This window comes from Montipora foliosa, chromosome 10 (genome assembly GCF_036669935.1).
Source record: "Montipora foliosa isolate CH-2021 chromosome 10, ASM3666993v2, whole genome shotgun sequence".
In the NCBI taxonomy this organism is placed as follows: domain Eukaryota; kingdom Metazoa; phylum Cnidaria; class Anthozoa; order Scleractinia; family Acroporidae; genus Montipora; species Montipora foliosa.
Genome location: NC_090878.1, coordinates 17,132,389 through 17,154,888, shown reverse-complemented (window position 1 = coordinate 17,154,888; position 22,500 = coordinate 17,132,389). Strand labels below are relative to the sequence as shown.

At 40.6% G+C, this 22,500-nt stretch overlaps 1 protein-coding gene across 2 annotated transcripts in view; it reads left to right on the top strand.

Moving 5' to 3' along the window:
• The window catches only part of LOC137972410 (uncharacterized), a 51,837-nt gene extending 31,748 nt beyond the window's left edge, over positions 1–20,089 (top strand). The window contains exons 2-18 of one of the 2 annotated variants that reach the window (XM_068819119.1): positions 3,894–4,109; positions 4,337–5,112; positions 6,366–6,534; positions 6,880–7,190; positions 7,721–8,150; positions 8,697–8,920; positions 10,573–10,723; positions 11,040–11,104; positions 11,400–11,439; positions 12,116–12,169; positions 12,594–12,640; positions 13,259–13,387; positions 13,897–14,079; positions 16,076–16,185; positions 16,527–16,680; positions 16,835–16,980; positions 18,412–20,089. In XM_068819119.1, coding sequence (XP_068675220.1) covers positions 3,894–4,109; positions 4,337–5,112; positions 6,366–6,534; positions 6,880–7,190; positions 7,721–8,150; positions 8,697–8,920; positions 10,573–10,723; positions 11,040–11,104; positions 11,400–11,439; positions 12,116–12,169; positions 12,594–12,640; positions 13,259–13,387; positions 13,897–14,079; positions 16,076–16,185; positions 16,527–16,680; positions 16,835–16,980; positions 18,412–19,537 — 4,331 coding nt within the window. In that variant the 3' untranslated portion in view covers positions 19,538–20,089. The remainder of the gene's footprint in view (positions 1–3,893; positions 4,110–4,336; positions 5,113–6,365; positions 6,535–6,879; positions 7,191–7,720; positions 8,151–8,696; positions 8,921–10,572; positions 10,724–11,039; positions 11,105–11,399; positions 11,440–12,115; positions 12,170–12,593; positions 12,641–13,258; positions 13,388–13,896; positions 14,080–16,075; positions 16,186–16,526; positions 16,681–16,834; positions 16,981–18,411) is intronic. The other variant, XM_068819118.1, reaches the window with a different exon arrangement.
• The last annotated feature ends 2,411 nt before the right edge of the window (positions 20,090–22,500 follow it).

The window sequence follows — 22,500 nt, the reverse complement described above, 5'->3', positions numbered from 1 at the left end:
TCGAAATGGGTGCTTAGCCCTAAATACGGTGCATGCATGGTTGGATGACTCGGATGATCATCTGAGATGGCTTGCACCCACTGATCTAAATTTAGGTTATATGGGTATTACCCATTTAGATTGTGCAACACTGGTATTTGAGTAATGGCGGACAGGTTTTTGACAAGATTACACGGTCTATTTCTTCACAAGAACAGTGTATCCTGATCCAAATTTACAAATTTATCATTTTTTGGTCATAAACATTGTAGTTCAGTTTAAAAAAAAAACCGGAAAAAAATCTAAAATTTTCGTCATAGTACCACTTTAAGGATCCACTAAAACGCCATTCGCGTTACATGACTTTCGACGCCATTGCAGGCTAAGTTAATGATTCTTCTGTGTCCACCAGAGAAATCTACGCATTTCCACTATCCTCTCGATCCTAAGAAAATACGCGAAGAAGGTTCTATGCACAAAGACACCACTTACGAGAGGAGTGACAGGCAAGACTTTTACCGACACAGAAAATTAAAAAATAACAAATAAAACAAACAAATCCCACCCACTTTCCGACTGCGATTGTCATACTGGCAACCCAGTAATAAGGAAATATCAACACATATATCAGCAATAGTGTACACACACTACTGCTCACCTTCGAAAACTTCAGCAAAATTAACATTTGAAGTGGAGTATACGTTTCAAGGTCTGTCCGAGATAAGGGATAAAATTATCAGCATGAACCACAGACTGGAAAGTTAATTCCACCAGAGAGAAAGGCATTCAATCAGCGATTAAATTCACGTTCTACGGGTCCCAATATTTAAGTTTGTGCAAGTGGTCATTAAAGGGAAAGATAGCGACAAGCATTCCTGCACACGTGTTGAAATATGAAACATCGCGGAGATATCGAAACTGCAAAATCGAGCGAGACGGCGGCAAAAGCCATAACCCCAGTATGGCGTGATTTTGTAGCTTTTAGTCCATGCATGAAAAACCGTCGATTTTCGTGAGCTTATGGGGAACGAAATTACCTTTCATGGAGTTTCTTTGTCTTACTTTTTGATCCACTAAAAGTTTAACGCACAAAAAGACAGCAACGTGGATTCATTCGACGTTATTCCCTAAGCTTCGCACACCAGCATGTCTTCTTTGCCTAAATGCTTAATGAAAACTCCACGCCCCTCCCCCCTCCCCCACCCCCCAATTCCAATTATTTAATAGCCTTACGATATCAATCATGGTTATTTAGGTATTTTCAATCGCGTGGGAAAATACCCGAGGCTTTGGTGATCCATAAAACATCCTTGAAGACCTGGGTTTGATGAGAAACAATTGTGGTTTGACCTTGAATGTACTGACAAATAATTGCTTTGTAATTATTCACAAAACTGAAGATCACATCCGTGATCGTCAGAGATTAGGCAAATGCACGACAAAAATGGAGCCCATGTTACACGTCCAGTCCAGTCCTACCTCTCCCTGTCACCCAACGCTATGCTCACTCCCGTGAGCGCAGCGTTGCGTGACAGACAGGACTGGACTAATGTTACACAAGACAATTTCTAGCGCAACCTGTCTCTTAATTCCTTGCGACACAACGTGAACAATGAAAAATCGCTTGGTGGAACATTCTCTGAGGAGACATTAACCACTCTCGACAAGGCTACGAGTATTTCAGTCATTAGGTAGTAAAACATCTCTCCTTTCGTAATCAGGCAATGAAAATGTATGATTGAAGACTCGGTATGGAAATATTCCTGTGAACTCATCATGATAGCGAAACCAGTTGCAAGAACTGTTGCATATTGTGACACTAATCGAGCAACTTGACATGCCATGTAAGACCTATTAGGCGTAAAATAGCAAGAAATATTGTTCGGTATGACTGCGCCTGTATTTCTTGGTTGTTCACTTTCCCTAAGGAATGAAGTTTTGAAACCGTCCAGAAAGAGTCTAGAGTTCAAAGCAAATGTAGAATTAACATAGGAATAACAAAATCTGTGTTTTAAATAGTTACAGTTCAGAGATTCGTTCCACCGGGCAGTGCATAATTTTGGAAGAACGAGACTAACAAAACTAATGGACAGACGTTCGATCCCAGAATCTAGCCCTTTATCTGAACTTTACTGTGAAGACGGAAACGAGAGCTTTTCTTCGTGGGCAAATCTTGAATGCCAGATGGTATGCAACCATTAAGAGGGTGAAAAGTAAAGGAGGAAAGTATTGACCACACATCACTACAATAAAATGATCTTTTTTACATTACCCTGACAATAAAATTGACATTTTACGTTTCAGGAAAAAAAACGTCTTTACTGCAACAATTTGTTTTCCCTATTCCGAGAACTACTACGTACCATGATAAATCTGCCCCCAAGGGAATTGCGGAATCGTGGAAAATTTCAAAGGTTAAAAACGAAGAAATAAAAGGCCATTTCAAATTTCAAGGAAAATAGAAAAACAAAAGGCAATTCACGGCTTAATATTTACAGCCTGAAATTTCATTGGGTCGTGTATTTCCTCTAAGCATCCAGCCATGACTCGAATAGCTCCTGATAAACATTGATAAGGCAGCGCATTTCTATGGCCTCCACGGAATTTTAGATGTTACAACATTCATATGTCAGAACATTTTTCTCTATCTCGTCCACGAATCCCTCGGAATTTTTCTACAAAAAGTTTCAAAACTGGCAACAGTTACTTGCGACGATGTACGTTGTTAACATACGAAACATCACCATGTTTACCAACGTTATTTGTGCTTTTTCCTTTTTGGAATGGAATAAGATTTAACTGTATTTTGCTTGGGGTAATGGTCCATTGTTTTCTGAAACAAACCGGAGATCCAAAAATAGGGACTTTAAAATCTAGGACAGCGTCGACGACGAAAACGTCACCTCAAATATCGCTTTGGACTACCGTAAGTCTTTCGTGAATATATATGCCATATCATTCGCGTCGTACAATGTGGGAGAAGTACCCTAAAAAAATAAATTCGGTACCAGCGGTTTCAGAATAAAAATAGAGAAGCAAAGGATCACATGTTTACTCCCACGTTGTCGTCATCAAATTTGGTGATCGATTGCCCTAAATAAACTGCGTGCCAAGCGTGCAGCAGCACACTTTTTTTCTCATTTAACCAATAGTATTCATGTTTTGTGGCATTGCCGTTGACATTGCCATCAATGTTTCTTAAACTGCCTGCCTTGACAGGCACAGTCATAAAAATCTCGACTCCTTTGATTTTATGGTTTAATTGACTCATTGGCTTCCATAATTTCGTCGGAGTGCACGACCACTTCAGGTATGTAAGTGAACTTTTCAAAGGGAAGTAGCAGGGCAAGATGGAGACCAACCATTTATTAGTAAACAAAATGGATGACAATACCACGCGTCGCTGTGTGATTGGAAAAGACGCACTTTGGCGTAAAATGACAATAAGCGTTCATCAAACTGAGTTTTTTCTGTTGCAGCCATAAACTCACTAAGGGCCCCTAATAATTTTTTGGCGGTGCAGTCAAGGAACGAGAACACCACAACAGTGCATTTATATAAGTAAAAACGAAATGAAGGTGATTAGAATAATACTTGGATAATCACCTCCGAGTTAGCCAATCAGCATGCGCGAAGAGTGGAGACTTGTGTGGTTTATACTAATACTAATTTTTCTATGGAGTTTAATGAACTTTCATGGACTTCCAGTTCTAAGGAATCTCGTTGAGTTCTATCAAATTCCATGAATTTTCTTGGAGTCCTTTGAGTTCCAAAGATAGAACTGCATCCGCAAGGATGAAAACTTTATGAATATCTGTGTAGTAAATTCCAGATAGAAATCCATGATCGCAAGGTTCAAAATACTTCCCTACGAAAAACTCAATGACAACTATATTTCTTCGTTCTCCCTATAGCCAAAAGAACAAATTCACTCACTCCTTCTGAGATTTCTCAGTCCGGAGAGGACAGACAAGATGAAGAATTGTCACCACAAGATATTAGTACTCCTTGGCAAGTCGGCAATCTTCAGCCAGGATCCTACTGCATGTACAGATACTCCCCACTTCAGAGGGAAGAACAAAGTTTTGAATGGGACCCGAAACCAAGCAAAGGAATTATTTCACAGAAAGGTACCATGATAAGAGACTTCTAGTTCTTTTTTTTTTTTGTTACAGTGTGAATATCACTGTCGACGACGAAATGTTGGGCGCTAGTCATTAAATTCTTCTCTCAAAGAGATCGAGCCAATTTTAATGACGAATGGCCTCTATCATTAGATCATTCTTCTTTAAGGCAACACTCTGTGGCATTTTTTTCGTTTTCAAATAAATTATATTATTCTAAACAACAATTTTAGGATGGGATGGTTGTCAGCGGACCATTGAATCATTCTTTCAAAACCCAGAAAAATTCATCCAGAAGATGGACACGGCTGGCAGCTTGTGCAAAGAACGTCGTGAACAATTTATTTTGCGTGAAATTCTTCCACATCTAGAAGAATCATGGGGTAAATGCTCCGATTCAAACAAAGGTGTTTACAAGCAGCTGGCAAAACTAAGCCACAGTGTCAGCGGTGGTCAAGTCGTGAAACATTCCTTACAACTGCTTCTTCATCTCATCTGCAAAGATAATTTTGAAAGAGGGCATGGGAGTCTACTAGAACTGGAAGGAATCATGAGATCGTCCATTTTTTCGGACAAAGGGATATTTAGGAGACATGGACAATGTGAAAGAACACTTAAACTCCTTGTCTACAGTCGTATCTTATCGTTGCTCTTAAAGCCTGACGTTCTGCAAGATGAGCTGCTGGTGACAGAGCTGGAAAACGATCTGAAAAGGATTGTGGAAGAACTACAAAGACATCAAAAGCAACTAAAATACAAAAAGAAGGATACGCTTCGTTATTCGATGGAGTTTACTATCATGCTATTATCACATTCCTGTCTGTTAAAGCCTAGCGACAGTTTGCCAACAGGTGGAAGAATGGAGAGTTTCCTGGAGGAATGCCAAGAGTTCTGTGTAAATCCGAGAAAGGAGAGCAAGGATTTAACTCTTCTTGAAACACTGAGAAAAAAGAAGAAAAATCTATCTTGGGCTGAGCTGCACAGCATTTTGTACCACCTGCATGGAAAGGTTCGTAGACTTATAAATTGATAATCATTGTCCGAGTTCTCCTGTCATACAATGCCTTTTGGCCCGTATGGGAAGCTAGTTTGCCTCTTTATACGAAGAAATTGTCGTACAACAAAAAAGCAGACACATAAGCTGTCCCTGATTGATTTGAAAAACTAAACTAACAGCGCAACGTGACCCCCAAGGACTCTTTTGTCAAGGGCTACACACTGGCATAAGATTCTTTATATTAGAGTTTTCGGGTACGGACTCCGAGAACCAGACTACGGCTTTCCGAAAGAATGCAAACGGATTCTTTAAGCAAATATTTTTCTTTATTCAGAAATCCAAAACACCGTTTTATAACGTGGCGAAATATTAGAATAACCTCCAAAATTGCTCATTTGACGGTGCACCGCCTAAAGCTGAAGGATGGGGTGACCGATGATCCCCGATCGGCCCATTTCCTTTTAACCCAACGTCGTCCGTCAAGCCAAACATTTCGTAAGAGCCTTTTCGCAGGCTAGTCTGCGCCAAAATAGACGATATGTTTACAGACAACAAAACTCAAGAAAGCAACAACGACTCTTTATATGTGAGCGGTCATAAAGTGATCTCCATTTTCTATAAGTACAGTTGTAACACAAACTTTTGGTTTTATCAACGGAGTTGATAATGTAAATTGGCCACCGTACAGAGATTCTAAAAGCTGACGTTTCGAGTGTTAGCCCTTCGTTAGAGCGAATCGAGGAATTATGGGTTACGTGTAGTTTTTATAGAAGAGTAGGAGCTACGCTATTGGTGGTAACATGGCAACGTGAAAAATAAGAATATATTAGTTAAATGAAAAGCGTTCGTTAATACCGTGAGGATTAAGGGTGCGGAGTTGGAAGATGAAATCGGCACCATTAATCCTCACGGTATTAACGAACGCTTTTCATTTAACTAATATATTCCTATTTTTCACGTTGCCATGTTACCACCAATAGCGTACCTCCTACTCTACTATAAAAACTGCACGTAACCCTTAATTCCTCGATTCGCTCTGACGAAGGGCTAACGCTCGAAACGTCAGCTTTTAGAATCTCTGTACGGTGGCCAATTTACATAATCAACTCCGTTGATAAAACCAAATTTTTGTATACTACTTCCCCACCGACGCAGCACCACAGTTTCTTTAGGAACTACCTCCTTCATTCTTGTAACACAAACTGCTTTACAGTAAACAGTTGTTTTATTTAAAAGGCATGAAGTAATTTCTTCTCTCGTCATAGGTCCACAGTGAACGTCCTAATCCAAAAATGGACACTGAAAGACGAGCAATGATACTGATTAGATTGATTGTGGAAGCCTGTCTTAAGGGAGGTGGTGGAAAAGATTGGCGGTTTTGCTTGGCCGCATCATTACTCCTCGTCGAGATCGCAAAGAACAATATCACGAAAGGTGATACTGTAAAACTTGCAATGCCATGTATTGGTACAGAATACGAGTATTTGTTTTCCCTCCGGTTAGCAAACAAATTCTCAAACAGTGGTTGTGTATCGAAATTCCAGTTTAAAGTTGTGATGTTCCAAATTGACTATGACAAATGAACGTCCAGTAAAAGAAAGAACCATAAGACGCTTTGTTAACGTTAAAAAAAAAATTTCACTCAATTAATGGAAACTTAATTGAAAATATTACGAAGTTCTGCTCAAAGTCTTCTCAAGGCAAAAGCTGGGAGTTTTAATCAATACCGAGAACGCGTTTTCAGTGAGCTAACTAGAACTGGTTTTCTTTTGTCAACAGCGATAAGGCAGGAGGCAGCTGGTAGTTTAGTTTACCTTCTTAGAGATGAAAAGGTACAGGGGAGGCCTGAATGCAGAGTAGTATTACAGAAAAGAGCTCCAGAGCTTCTCTTTAGCTCTGACCCAGAGATAAGGAAGATGATGATCCATTTCTTCTCCCAGAACCAGCAAGAGGCGGAAGCACTTCCAGTAGAGCGACATATCGAACACCTGTCTTCGATTTACAAAACGCAAACTCTGGAGATAAACAACACGATCATAAGCCATAGCGCCCAGTGCTTTATCAGCACGGGAATGTTTCACTGCAAAAAGGTAAATCTAGTGGGGCTAAATTGCTATGGCATTCCACACTGAGAAGGAAACTGTAGAGTTCTGCTACTACTCTACAGTGGCTAGTGTATCGCTTCTTTTCGTCACATAAATTCGAAGGGCATCACATTTACGGTCTGGAGAACTTAATGACTGATCTATGTTAGGTTTTATTATCTGTTCTATCTGCGTTCATTCAGTATATTTCCTCTTTCCAAAGTCTCATGTCCTAGGACGAGGGGAATGATTGAGCCTAGGCGGGGGTGGGGGGACAGGTATTGTGCCTCTTGTAAGTATCAAGAATCCTTTGTTTTTCTTTCCACTTGCATAAGGCGCAGCCATCAGCCCCTCCTACCCTACCAAACGTTTTGCAGTGCAGATGCAACGTATACTTGGAGACGCTGAGTTCACTGCTCCCTCCTTTAGAAAAGGGTCATGCGGTTTACCTTTAAATTGACATAATGCATTTGCAAATCTGAATTTCGCATTAATAGATGCATGATACCATATTGTATGTGATATTGTAACGCCAGGTGGCCGTCAAAGTGTTGAACGTCAAGAAAAATCATCTCCTGGCAAACAATCCAGATTTCGAGGCACGAAAGCGACTGATTAACGAAGCTCACAACATGCGAAGACTAAGTGAATCCCAGCATCCGAACTTTCCTGTCCTCCTTGGTTTCGACACTATAAATCTGCCTTTCCATATCATCACTGCGTTTGAAAAATGGGGAAACCTCCGGCAGTTTCTTCGAGTCCGCCGTGATATGGAAACGAATGTTCAACCGGTTGACCTTCTCAAGTTGCTAAATGGCATTTGCCGTGCCCTCTCGCACATAGAAGCCCTGGGACTGGTGCACCGTTGCGTCAACGCGGAAAACGTTCTTGTGGGAGACAACTTTGAGTGCAAATTAAGTGGATTGCACTCCTTGCGTCCCCTCACCTTTGAACAAGGCGACCAAGGTACTGCTTTAAAATATATGTTAATTTAATTTAACCACTCCTTTGATCCAATTGATAATGGAAGAATAACACTTCCTGTTTACCAATTTCTACCTCCACTCAAAAACTCACGTCTCGCCCATTGAATCAGAGGAGTGAGACAGTCCACAATTAGTGGAAGTGCTAATAGACGAAAGAGAGAAGCGATCCTCGCACTCATCTGGACAATTTAAACAATTATATCTTATAGACACCTTAAAAATTCATGTGGCTCCAACGGGGTTTGAACCATGACCTTTGCAATACCAGCGCAATGCTCTACGAACTGAGCTACGAAGCCACACAGATATGAGCTGGTTAATTTGGGGAGCTCATTTGTTTCAGGTCAATTTGCTGGGCTCATTCATTTTATCAGTTCAGAAAGTGCTGCTAGTTTGGAATTCTTGCTGTAACACAATGATGTATGAAGAAAAAAATGTAATGAGGTCAAATAGAGAGTTGTATTTCAACATACTAAAAAAATTTCCACTGTGAGTTGATGATGCATTTTTTTCTCTCTTCCACCAGACTCGTTATATGAGGGTTATAGTTCACTTGAGATTCCCCAGTATATTGGAAAGCCCACAGATGAGGACCTTCCAGTGAGATGGCTAGCACCAGAGTGCTTGACTAATCATCGCTTCTCTACTGCTTCCGACGTTTGGGCCTTCGGGGTTGTAATGTATGAAGTGCTTACCTATGGCTGCACTCCATACCGGCACCTTTTGGAGGACGAAGAGGTTTCTCACCAAGTAAGTATTTGAACACTTTTTTTTTAATGGATCGAGTTCAAGTTAATTAATAATAAGAAGAATGACATAACACGATGAATAAGTCAAAGGTTTGCGTTTGAAATGCAGTCCCAGTCCATTTTCAAAGAGCACTTTAATGCTGTTTAGTTAACGTTAGGTGAAATGCATATTTTGTGCTTACCAGAGGGAATTTGAGGCCACTTCGAAGTGAACTGTCTTTGAACTACTGGGATCTGGAATATAAATTCAAAGAACACCTTGCTGACATTATGGCATGAATAAGGGAATAACATGACTTTTTTCGGGAATATTGTTTATTTGCGCCCGCGTGCAAATGACACTGCAAGGGCGTAGATAAACAATATTCCCGAAAAAAGTCATATCATTATCATTGTTATAAATAAACAAGGCCAAATGATATCAAGAATGCAAGTTTTAATAATACAAGCTAAGTGAATAAAGAATTCAAAGTCACTTCAAATCATCATGTAAGTGTTGATTGAACAAACTATTAAAGAATCAACTCAGTCCAGTGAACTTATTTAAAATTACTGAAAAAAATGCGCAAAATCGTCTATAAATAATAGGCATATCACAAAGTTAACCTTAAAAATGTCTATGCTGGTAACAGAATCATCATCGGATGATGAAGCAAGAACCAATCAACTGTAGGGCTGATAATGCATTAGCAGCCCGCTGTCAGTCTTTTGCGGCCCGCTGAGCGTGTGTTTTGAAGAGGCCGATTTTCTATTTGGCCGCGTATATTGATAATACTGCTTGTTTGTGTACATTCACAAATGCTCCACATACATTCTTAACTTTGATACTGTCAAATTACCTGTGCCTTAGTTTATCGAGCAGTAATAGGTTTTGGAGCCCACGCATAGATTGTTAAGTGTCAGCAAGGGACTCCAATGTTATTGCATTCTGGCCCGGTGGAGTATTGCACAGGATTCTTCCTTTAAAGAACATGACACAGTCGAGCTCGCCCCTCGCACTTTTAAGATTCCAAATTACTCGAAATATAAACGGCGCTGGAGCAAGCAATACAGCATTCTATCAGTGCATAAAATGTTAGCTGAAAACTCAAATATATATAAAGCGTTCACGAGCGCCTTGACGTGAAAACAGCGTTTTAATTAATTAAACGTACTCTTTTCCCTACCATGCACCAAATTTGCTATTTTACTTAAAGGTTGTTGGTTTTTCCTCAAGTGAACTTGAAATTTGAATACAAAAAGAAGAATGACCTTTAAAAAGGACTGAAGGACTTGTGGAGCTCGAAATGTAGGGAACATGGACTAGTTGAATTTCAGTGGGCGCAAAACGTTCTGTTAACGCGGACGACCTTTGTAACAGACGACGTACTACAGGGGCTGGACTGATTCATGAGAATGGACAACACACATGAGCTGCCTTCTCAGAACGATCTAATATAATAAAAGGTTGTAAAGGACTTCTTGAACTGCCATTACACAGAGACAAAAAGAGCTTTCACATCAAAATAGTCGCGCACTGACATGGCCACCTTTCACAGACTCAGCCGCCGTCACAACAGGCTTGGCCAGAGTAAGATAATAATGGGTCACAAACGTAATAGATTGATTGCACGGAATAGCTGCTAACGCACTTTCGCCTTCTTTTTTTACAAGATTATAGACCTTAAAGAAATCGTACCCCAGGAGAGCTGCCTCGAAAACAGGGAGTATGAGTTAATAAAGAAGTGCTGCAAATGGAAATGCGAACTCAGACCCAGATTTATTGACATCACTAATGCGCTTGACCAAAATATCCAGCATTCAGGTAATTGAGGATTAATATTTTGCTTTTCTGAAGTATCTGTGCCTAAGTATCTCTGCCTAAGGGAAACATAAAGATAAAGAAGCATAGAGCACACTCAAAACAATGAAAAAATCTCCTCAACACGTTTAACGGGCCAAAGAGAGTTTGACGGCCATGTTTGCTGCTGTGGCCTAAAAAGGCCATGGCTACCTCAAAGTTGGTTATATGTGCGCATGCCAAAGATGGCAGTTGGGCCGTGCAGTCGCTGTTATTAACAATTATACAATCCACGATTGGCCATTTACTTTGGATTTTCTTCTTTGTTTCCTTTGTTTAGACAACGGAAAGCCACGACCTGATCCACCACCCTTAGGGGTTGACATTAAAGTTGGTGGAAGTCGTGTAAGTAACTCATGTAATTCAGTTGTAATATTTCTATGCAGATACCTATCATTTGGTAAATAAGGCGCACTGGGCTTTTGGAAACACTGACAAAATGACGTAGGTCTTGAATTTATGTACGCCTGTCAGCTGGGAAATTCCGACATTAGTGTCATCTTAAAAAGCGGTTCTCAAAATAACGTCACACATTTGCCGGGAGGGGTAATGACAGAATTCGTGGAGTCGCTCCTGCATGCAATTCGTGGCCGGCTATGATTATTCACTGTTCTCCATCATTACCTTTTGCCACACACAGATCGCTTCAGATGACGAGGAACTGTACAGTACAATTGCTGGTAAGTATCTTGGGAGCCGCATGTAACCTTAAATGTTTTCTTTGTGGTGATCAATTTTCCATCACATTTAGAATCAACCATTGGCAACTCTCACTGAAGAAGTTTCAAGCACTATTCCTTCAGCAGAAGCAATGCATGTAAAAGCAATATCAGCCCCAGTGGGAACCAACTCAAGTGGAGATTTCTTCAGAAGGAGGCTGACTCATGCACCAACAAAACAAAATTAATCCTTTATAAACTAGACCCTGTAATTAACCTCCTCCCAATTTGTCATGCAGAGCTTTCAACTCGCCTTCTACAAGTCAGGCATACGTACTTAATTCACCGCTGACCATAGGGGCCTTTCGAACTTAACAGAACAGCGACGGGCAAACAAGTTGGCGACATTTACAAGTGCAGCCAAATGGTTGAACCCGGGACTACCGTGATCAGAACGGGTCTTGTCAAGGCAAGCACCGCAACCACTGGTCAGGACTGCTTCCCCATCTCTCCTCCTCAAACATACCCTGAAAACCATACAATTCTGTTCCTGATTCACGAATCCTGATTGCGACATGGGCATTTATAGCTCAAACACGTTTTCTCGTCTTTGTACCCAGATAAGTTTACCAACGCGGTCTTAGTTTATAATTCTCCCCTAGTTGATTTTTGTAATACTGCTAAACTTTACTTACAGATATTCTCAAGGATGTTAACCTAGATCCAACGAGGGATGATGACATCCAGTCTGGTAATACATTTCTAACGTTGAAGGTGGAATAGTAAAAAACGTGGTACAATCCCTGGATGAGTTGAGAAAAGCTATTAATTTGCAACGCACTCAAAGCTTCAAACTTGTCAAATACAACGTAGTAATGACTCCAGTGGGCGTTTTCACAGATGCCACACACGCTATCCCTTAAAGAGAAACGACCTTATGTACTACTACAGTATCAAGTCAGGGCTTTCAATAATGAACATTAGCAACCTTTACAAAATGTTGTGTAAATCCATTAAAATGCTGTATACGAAAGCCCTCCTAAGTTACGCTCAGTTAGTCGTGTTTTACTCCTTCTAGTGCCATACCTGTTATAATCTGTCAAATCCTAATAAAATGTGCCATCCTGAAATAAGAATTATAGTTAAACTAATTAGCTCCTTTCCTTTTTCTTCAGATATTTATGATGACCTAGTGCCAGATTATTTTAGCACAGAAAATCAGGTAAGAGTCATTTTATCTTTATTCCTTCTTATGCCGATACGACCGACCACTTATGTCCAGGTTTGACCCTAATTAGATGCACGCCTAATTTTGACATCCAACACAAAGTGTCCCTTTAAGTCTAAGCATTTGCTACCTATTTTCAACAATAAGGTAAGGGTAAAGGTTAGCGTTATTTTTAGCTTTGGGTAAATGCAGCAGTTAATCTTCACTTAAAGAGCAGCATTTGGGGGACACTTTGAGACATAAATTGTCTGTATTCTGAGACACAAATGATGTTGAAGTTGGCTAGAAGAGCAAGGGGACACTTCGTGATGCTTATTGAAATCGGCGTGCATCTAATTAGGGTCAAACCTGGACATATCTCCACCGACAGGAAAGAACGGGTAAAAGTCACATCTCTATTGAAATGACATACGCGTTTTTGGCGTATTTCCAAATAAAAGCTAATAGCATATGCCTTTTCTAAGAGCATTTCAACTAAATACAGTAGCATGTAGCGTAAGGTGATTTCTGAAACCTGTCTTAAGCGATAGAGCAACACGGATGTACATGCTGAATAAAATTCCCAGCGTCATGAAAATAGTCTTATTATTGTTTGCTCTTCAACATCGTTAGGGGTCCACATTGACGTGGGAGAGACTTTCACAACAAGATATTCAGCATGCCAACGAGCTTCGCTGTCTAAATAATCCAAACATTGTACCAATATGGAAATACGACTTCTTCAGTTCATTTCGCTGGATAGTAAGTAACCGACATCGGTGATGATATCCTGTGGGGACATTTTCAACATCACTGTCATTGCCACCATATCTTTCTTTACCCTCGGATTTTAGAGCAGCTTGGTGTAGTTAGCATCTCCGAGCATTTGCCCTCCAAACCCGGCATGATTTACCCAAGGGGACAGATTAAAACTCCGGGAACTCCATGCCCTACTCTTTGCAAATAATGTGTGGGTTCTTTTACGCCCCACAGGGTATGAACATTGAAACGGGGCCTACGGTTAATTGTGATTATCCGAGAAGACTAGAGAGTCTAACCATTTGAAGATGACATCAAAAGCCAGCATAGCCAAAGTGTAAGGTGTTTGCACAGGCCTTCATGTTGACAAGCTATCAGATGTAAGCAAGCAGTAATTCATAGAGCGTTAAGCCTAAAAAATTGACTGACACAAAACTGCCAGACAGTAGTATTAGTGCAACACAAACCAAAACCATGGTAGGCCGTTAGTCAACCAATCATCTATTTGTCAGGTCTCACGTCCAAACTGTCCCTATGGCAATCTTAAAGAGTACGTTCTTCAAAGACAGTGCAAAAAGGAAAACATAGAGATGTTTTTGTCCCAAGTGACCTCTGCATGCCACTACCTTCACAGTAAACACATTGTGCATGGGGCTCTTCGAGCTGAGTACGTCAATGTCGTATCACCAGACCTGGTAAGTTGGCCACTCTTACGACAAAGTTTGATAAAACAAAATGATTACAAAATATTTGAAACTATTTCGGGACTCAAGATTAATTGCTCGAAAACTGAAGGCATGTAGATTAGTTCATTGAGAAATCATAAAGCAAAACCCTTTGATATTAAATGGCCTGATGAACCAATAAAAGCTTTCGGTGAATATTTTACAGATAACCAGAAACTTCTTGAAGAAAAGAATTTTATTCAGTAAAAAACCTAATTAATATCTGGTCCTCTAGAGGCCTATCGATTTACAGAAAGGTGAGGATAGTCAATTTTTTTCTTATTCCAAAGTTTCCCTTCGCTTGTTCAGTTCTACCGACACCTAAAGAACTGATCAAAGAATTGAATGACTTATTGTTTAAATTCTTGTCGAAAGGCACAGATAAAGTGAAAAGAGTGTCAGCAATAAACGAATATGAGGAAGGAGGTTTGAGAACGGTTGATCTTAAATGCATGGAGAAATCGTTAAAACTTGCCTGGTTAAGACGAATTTTTAATGAAATTAATGCAGCACCTATTGAGCCCCTTAGGAGGTTTCTTTCTTTTAGCTTGTAATTACAAAATATACGATTATACAATTCCTTCTCAATCATATTATGAACTCACCTTTCTTGGTGCTCAGATTTCCGTCAGACTTTCGCCACAGAAAAGAATTGGACAAATATCGGAATAACTGTGAGATTAGAATAGACAATAAGCGTGTACATTACAAAACCTATTATGAAGCTGGAATTATATGCACCCGAGATCTTTTGTTTAGTTTAAATGTTACAGATTCATGAATCATCTCTCGCACAAAAAAAATAAAACAAATATTTTAGAACGGGCAGGTCTTTGTAGGTCTATTCCAACGTCTGTCAGAGGTGAAGACTGGCTTCCATCAATACGTCCTCTAACGTTTGCGATTGATAACAATATATTTGATATAACAAAAAAACAAGTCTAAAGAATTATATGCTCTATTTATCAGGAAAAAAAGCGCAACTTCCTAATAACGCTTATAAATTACAGAGTGATTTTAATTTTACTAGTGATCAGTTGAGACAAATTTTCCAGTCATCTCATTTCCTCACTCTTGAATCGTAAATTAAAGCTTTCCAATACAAAGTTCTTAACTCAGTTCTCCATACAAACACCAAATTATATAAAATGGGCTTAAGAACAAATGATCTATGTACTTTCTGCGAAGCGAAGCTCACTGAACCATCTGGTCTTCCACTGCTCTTATTCTAAGCGGTTTTCCAACGATTTTGAAATTTACTGGTGCATTATTTGAAATCAAAGAATCCGCCTTTCCCGCAGAATGTGCTTGTTGAAATCATCACAGAAACTACTCGCCCTATATTGCTGAGCTATTTCATAATATTTGGAAAGCTTTTTTGTAGAATTCCAGGAATTCCCAAATTCTTCTCAACATTCATGGATTTCGAGCTAAAATTGCTGTAAAATATGAAACTAAAAGAAATAATCAGTAAGAACGATTTCTTCAGGAAAAGAAAAGTTACTCTCACCTTATCTATCGTAGTGTAAGTACCGTATTGAAAGTAGTGTAAATACTGTTTTGTAAGAAGCTCAAGTATCTTATTGTTATAACGAAGTACGGTCGTATAGGTGAAGTAAATTAATTTGTAAGTAATGCTCTTTGTGTTGAAATTAATATAATAGTTGGGAGAAAAAAGTAATTCAGTCGCAACAAAATAGAAAATAGAAATTAAAAGAAAAAAATGATTACAAAATGCGTGCCATTCCCTCGTCAAGATACTTACAGAACTATACATGTATCTGGAACATCAAAATGAAAGTAAAAGATTACCTATTTTGGGGCATTTAACTTGCCTCAAGCAGCTCTAGTCCGTCGCCGAGTCAGGCCAGCGAGAAATTGAAGGAGACGATGCTCCTTCGTTCTCAAAAGATTTTGTTCAGTACAGGTTTATCAAGATATAATGACTGAAAATTGTCCTTTGCAGGTTCAAGTTGGTCGACTGGGACGCTCCAAGGGCCTTTCTATGAGCGCTTATGAAGTCACTAGTTCATCCTGTGTTGCACAAGTTGCCATGCCACCTGATGCCAGTAGATGGTGAGATATGAGCTACCTAGAAAAAGAAAAAATAGGAACGGCAAGGAAAGTGAGCATTTAGGAAGCGGTGAAAAAGTATTTACGAATAACCTATTAGAAGAATGATCTCAGACACTGTCTCCATTCTTTAAAGTGACACCGGGCACAAGTTTTCGCTCTCTTCCAAAGGGACTTCCCTGAAACATCGAATTACCACTTTTTTCTCATGAAGGTACCCATTTCTCATTTTTACTTAGCGTTGTTCAAAATTCAGACGATACACAACAAGCCGACTGTACCTCTTAGAGAATATTTTTCTTATTGACACCAAAATTAACGCAGAAGACGCCTTTTTTCAACAGGAGTGCACCAGAGGTTAACATGGACGGATATTATTCACATGCCAGTGATGTGTGGGCATTTGGTATTCTAGCCTGGGAACTCTATGCATCCTACCAATATGGTCAAGAAGAGCGACAATTTGCGATTCCTTATCACTCGCTTGACAATGACGAGGTAAAATTTATTATGGCGAAATCCTGTCTTTAGATTTTTTTCTGCCGCACCCAAATACTATTAGTTTGCAAGATTGTAACCAATCCAGGCATCGTTTTTACTCGTCGATCCACCAACATGAACTAACCGTTTGTGATCATCATCTTCCTTACAGATTCTGCCTTATCAGCGAGACAGCGGTCCACTCAGCCGACCTGAATGCTGTCCTGATTGGGTCTACATCCTCATGCATCAGTGTTGGGCTTTCGATTCAATGCAGAGACCTCCAATCCTCGCCATTTTCGATTGTCTCACGAGCAGGTATTTCTCCTACGTAGATCCACTACTCAAAGGTCACCGGGTTGTTGCATGTTGAGTAGGCCGTCCACAGAGATGCAACAAAAAATACCGCTTGTTGCTTAATTACAAGGAAAAAAAAAAAAGAAAGGAACTTTATTTAAGTGGGTAATCGTCCTAGCGCTGGAGCACTAATTGGGGACACTGTAAACTGAAATCAACAATATAACGCAAATCAAATAAACTGTTGGTTTTTGAGGAGAGAGGAAAACCGGAATACCCGGAGAAAAACCTCCCGGAGCATTGTATAAAACAGCAAACTCAACGCACATAAGATACCAAGAGAAAATGAGGGGACAGAGAGGGAGGCTCCCGGTCCAGCCCTTGGGATATGTCATGTCCACGAAAGTTATTTTTAGACGGGCGGAAGTCTTTGTTCGAGGGGAAGTCTGTTGTCCGAGACGTCCGCATGCAGGCCAACCTCGGTATGATGTTTGAAAGAAAATAAATATTCATCAGCCTTCCACGTGCGCCGCCATTTTCTCTTTTTACTAAGAACCTGAGAGCGAGGCAAGACTGCATGCGGACGTCTCGGAAGACAGACTTCCGCTAGAACAAAGACTGCCGCTCGTCTAAAAATAACTTTCGTGGACATGACATATCCCGGCCAACGCCCTGAGCCTGCCTCTCTGTCCCCTCATTTTCACTTGAAGATACCGAGTGTGGAGACGAACCCGGGGCACATTGGTGGAAGGCGAATGCTCTCACCACTACGCCAGCCCTGCATCCCTAATATAAGTTATTCAAAGTAAGAAGTTGCGTATTGTAAGAGGCCACTTCGACAGGGACCAATTTCACACATTTCCACAGTCGCGGTTTACAGGATAATGGAACATTACGGGGAGTAACTTTGGGGCAAGGGACACTGCGGTCCTGAATCCTCCGCTTTTCTCACGTTTTGATTTACTCTTTTAAAAAATGTTGTATTCCTGGCAGCAGTAGTTCTTCGATTTTTGCTCAGTAAATGTCTAGTGACGATTTAGAAAACTGCAACGGCGAGATACTAGATGCTTATCACGCCTTCCCTTTACATCAAATTGGCGAATGGCAAGATTCATTTAATCAGGTTCATCGAGCTGAAGGGATCTTTATAGTTTGAAGTAAATGGGAGCCCTTGATTAAGTCGTTTATGAAGCATAATATTATTCGAAAACATGATCACTGGTATTCTTCAGAAGTGGCTGTGAGTTTGCTAAGAAGGTAGCTAACTGTAAGTTATTTTGCTTGTGTATGAACGCTGGAAATTCAATTGTGATCTATGAAGTGAAGATTCTTTTCGACAACGCGCTTTGGTCAGGGCAAAAGAGCTCGTGGCCTCGCGTGGGATCAGAGTCCAGTAAGCTTGAGGGGAATAAACTGCTTACCATGTTAACCTTTTTTTTTTTCGGTTAAAAGGGAACCAATGAAGTCTTGGATTATGCAGCTTTGGTTGAGAACGCACAACGAAGAAGAGTGGCCGGATCTTTCTGTCTCTCAAGGGATTGACGTGCCTCATGTATTAGGTGAAGACAGTCACCCTTCTGAAGGAAACATAGAGAAAATGTGTTCCGAAGAGTTCTATGCTCAACACCGCTATAAGTATGTAGAGAGGTCAGATGTTTATTGCCCCAAGGAACAAATTGAGAAATTCGTAAATCCTTCATATAGCCCACCATACGAAAACAGCTGCCAAGTTGGCGAGGCAAACGAATCAGATTATTTGTGCCCTGTGACTGAAACGTTCACTATGAACGTTCACTATGAAAAGTGGATCAAAGAGAACCAAAACGCTATATACGTAAATGACCGTTCTTCCGAAGACGAACCACGGTATGATGACGTAAGAAAACGTGGCGTAAATCTCTCACGGTTAGAGTTGGGCGGCGATAATGAATTCAATAACCATAAATGGGAAAGAGCTAGACACACTGCACACACAGCGAACAAGGGTTCAGATGCATATGAAAACTGTGAAATTCACGCCGGCAAAGAAGAAGCTTTCATCCCAAAAGGCAGTATCAATAAACAATGTCAGTTAAATGAAATACCATACAAACGGCCAGCTGTACTCTCGAAGGGAAGAGAATACCAGCTTCCCAGGAAGCACGGAAGTGATCAAGAAGTTCGAATGGGAAAGGAGGAAACAGAGAGTTCACAGAGTTCTCATCCCACGAAAAAGGCAAAATGGCAACCCCAAAGTGAGGAAGACGTTTACAATTGTGCAATTGCAACCTCAGGTGATTCACAGGATGAAAGTATGAATACAAACAGGGAAGATAAAAAAGAAAATGCGGGCCTCGAAGAAGCATGCAACGAAGAGCCAAACTACTTGTGGAAACGCCACGTGATAGTGGTGCACCATACGAGCAAAATGGATGTGGATCACCCCTCAGTTCATTACTATCAACCAACTAATATTAGCAACGATGTTGAATGTCAAAGAAATGGAGAGCCCGCAGGGGTTCGAAGCTCTCCTTTAAAAAGAACGAAGGCGTTTAAAAAAAAAGACGCTACAGAATTTCCAGTACAAGATGCCAACTAAATGCAAACCTGATGATCAGGAATATTGGGCCAGATTCAGGTACTCTGACCATTAAACATTGGTGAATAACGTAGTAGCTATGGATTTACCTTGACAAATTCAACAGAAGAGAAAGTGTATGACATGTTGAGCCTTAAGATAAGACAAGACGTTCTGTGATCATATTAGTTTCTGAGCCGTAACTTAAGGTTCATATTGTAACCAAAATGACAATATATTAATCAGATTGACATGGTTTGATTCCTCTCTAATAAATGGAAGATGCAAAGTTACCATTCACGACCCAACGTTTTCAATTGCCCAGTGTCTTCGCCAGTTCTGATCTAAGACTGAAAAGGGACTTTTTATATTCCTGCTCGATGCGCAGCATTCCTGACTAAAGTGAATTGAAGTTCCAATCAAAGCACCTGAGCGAAACGTGTAAGCTGAACAACCAGAGGTCGCCCAAGCTCAGCCACTGACAAAAATATGATTTTAAGGCGTCAGTTGTGTGGCACGGCGACTTCTGCACAATATTTTTCGTGTACATGTATGTAACAACAATAAAATGAAACGTCAAACCTAGATCATCTCTTCAAGTGCCTTTTTTATCTCTGCATCACGCTGTCAGGGTTACTTGACACATAAGACAACGGTGTCATACTACGTACGGGATATTAGGGATTAGAAAGCTTAAGCAAGCGCGTTTTTGAGACGCGGACAGCAACCGGAACTGAGATAACATTTCGCGTGGCAGGACAGTTGTGTTTCTCGGCTATTTATTCTAATCATCTCTAATGGAGAACAAAATTACTTAGCAATGTAAACAAGGTTGTGTGAAGACTAGTTAAAAGGGAAAACAGCTCACTTCGGTTGTCGTCCGCGCCTCAAAAACGCGCGCGCTTAAGCTCCCTAATGACAAGATTCGAAACCGTTGAATTAAGAACAAAAATTCCAAAGAAGCTCGCTTGAACATTAAATTACGCTAACTGGTCAGTATATAATGCAGACTGCAGACCGGGTATAAAACAAGGACCAGATATAAAAAGCGGTCTGAGTATAAAAAAAAAAAGAAACGGAGTATGAAACAAAACTAGAATTGAATTAGCCCAGATACAGATTTTTGAAAAAAAGGCCTTGAGTCCTCTTATTCCTTGTCAAAATATTGTCACGTACACAAAAATGCTCAGTCACAACACCGAAAGGGCTAGAGAAAGAAAGAGTAGAGATTTTGTATTTAGTATCTCCAAATTGTACTTTACTCCACGAGTAAAGAAGAAAAGGAAAAGGAAGAAACTTTATTTATGATACAGTGTCAAGTCGTTCTTGCGGCGGAGCACTAATTGGGGACACTAAACTGAAATCAACAATTAACGCAAATCAAGTCAAACACTAGAGGGAATGGAAAGATTGTTGTGGGGAAGGACGGAAACATTTTAGGAATAAACTTCAACTTTTCGTATATTTCCATCTTTTATATTAAAGTCCTCTAATTGTTGTTGTCGTAGTTCGAGCCAGGATGGCCGGATGGATTCAACACGCACGAAGAGTGTTTTTGGCTGACGTCACGCAATATTTAAGGCCGAGACACACCAGGCGACAAGTTGCAGCAACAGGTTTCTGAGACAATTTGCTCCGAGTGTCCTACTTGCAAAACAAGTCGTTTCGACGCGACGCCTGTTCGGTGCACACGCAGTGATCTCGTATGAGGGGGAATGCGAAGTAGTACCATATGAAGCTCTCTCATTGGTTCATTTATATATTATCGCAGCGACTTGTTGTCGGAAGTGTACACACGGTGCGACAACGCTTGCTTTCGCTGATTTTGTCGCTGCGATCAGTCGCACGAATTCAAACTGGTTTGAATTCGTGCAACTGATCGCAGCGACAAAATTCGTCTGGCAGCGACGATGATTTGCACAAACGCGAATTGTTGCGGCGACCTGACCCCGTGACGTGTAGCAGCGACTTGTCGCCTGTGTCCCGGCCTTTACTTCCAAAGTCTGCGCAAGAGGCTAAAGATGAAGTCGGTAGTGTGTACGTGTAAGTCAGGACATGAACTATAACAGTTGTCTTGATCGAGTGCTGTTTACAGAAGGACCAGTGCGACAATGAGGTGAACAAAAAGTTGAATCAATCGCAACAAAACAGTTACTTTACGAATAAGTAAAACAGACCCCTGTCTAAAAATATCACGATGAAGTCCTTCAAATTTCTCGATTTCTAAACATAAAGCTGGCGACCCGCGAAGGATTCCATAAATTACTTTCGTGTCTTCCCTCTGGCAAATACATTACACCGGCCATGCTGGAAGAATGTATGACCTGACAGATATGCACATGACAATTATGGAACGAAACATTCACCGTTCCCACGACGCACCTCCATTCATGTCATCAGCTGTCCCCATTTAATTACTCCGTGTTTTGTACTCAGTCCGCGTTTTGAGTCTAGCCCGCAGCCTTCAGTCACCATTTTATACTCCGTCCGCGTTTTATACCAGGTCCGCAGTCCGGGTCCGTAGTCCGCAGTCCTTCTTTTATACTGAACAATTAACTTCACCTCACAGAGCTAAACTAGGATGTTACCTTCAATAAGCGCAAACGAACGCGAGCCAGAGTCTTTCCACCGCTCAATTCCGCCGCCATTTTCCTTCTGACAAAGAGTTCAAGAAGGCCACACTCGGTCCAACCGGGAACGAGAGAAAACCTGGCCTGCAGGCCTGGCCGCCGGGACAAACACCCAGGGATTTATCATATAAGGGGGAAAATTACTGAATGCTGATTGGCTGAGACGGAGTACATTTTTTTTGTTAATCACAAGGGTACGTTAATTTGGTAATCAAGAGGTCATGATTACTTGAACCTGATTGGTTAATGGTTGCTAAGCCAGAACAAGCGAGCTTAAAAGAGAATCTTTGTTCCAGATTGTGACTCTGATAAAACTCCCTTTTGCCCACGTATTAAATACATTTTGAGCACCAT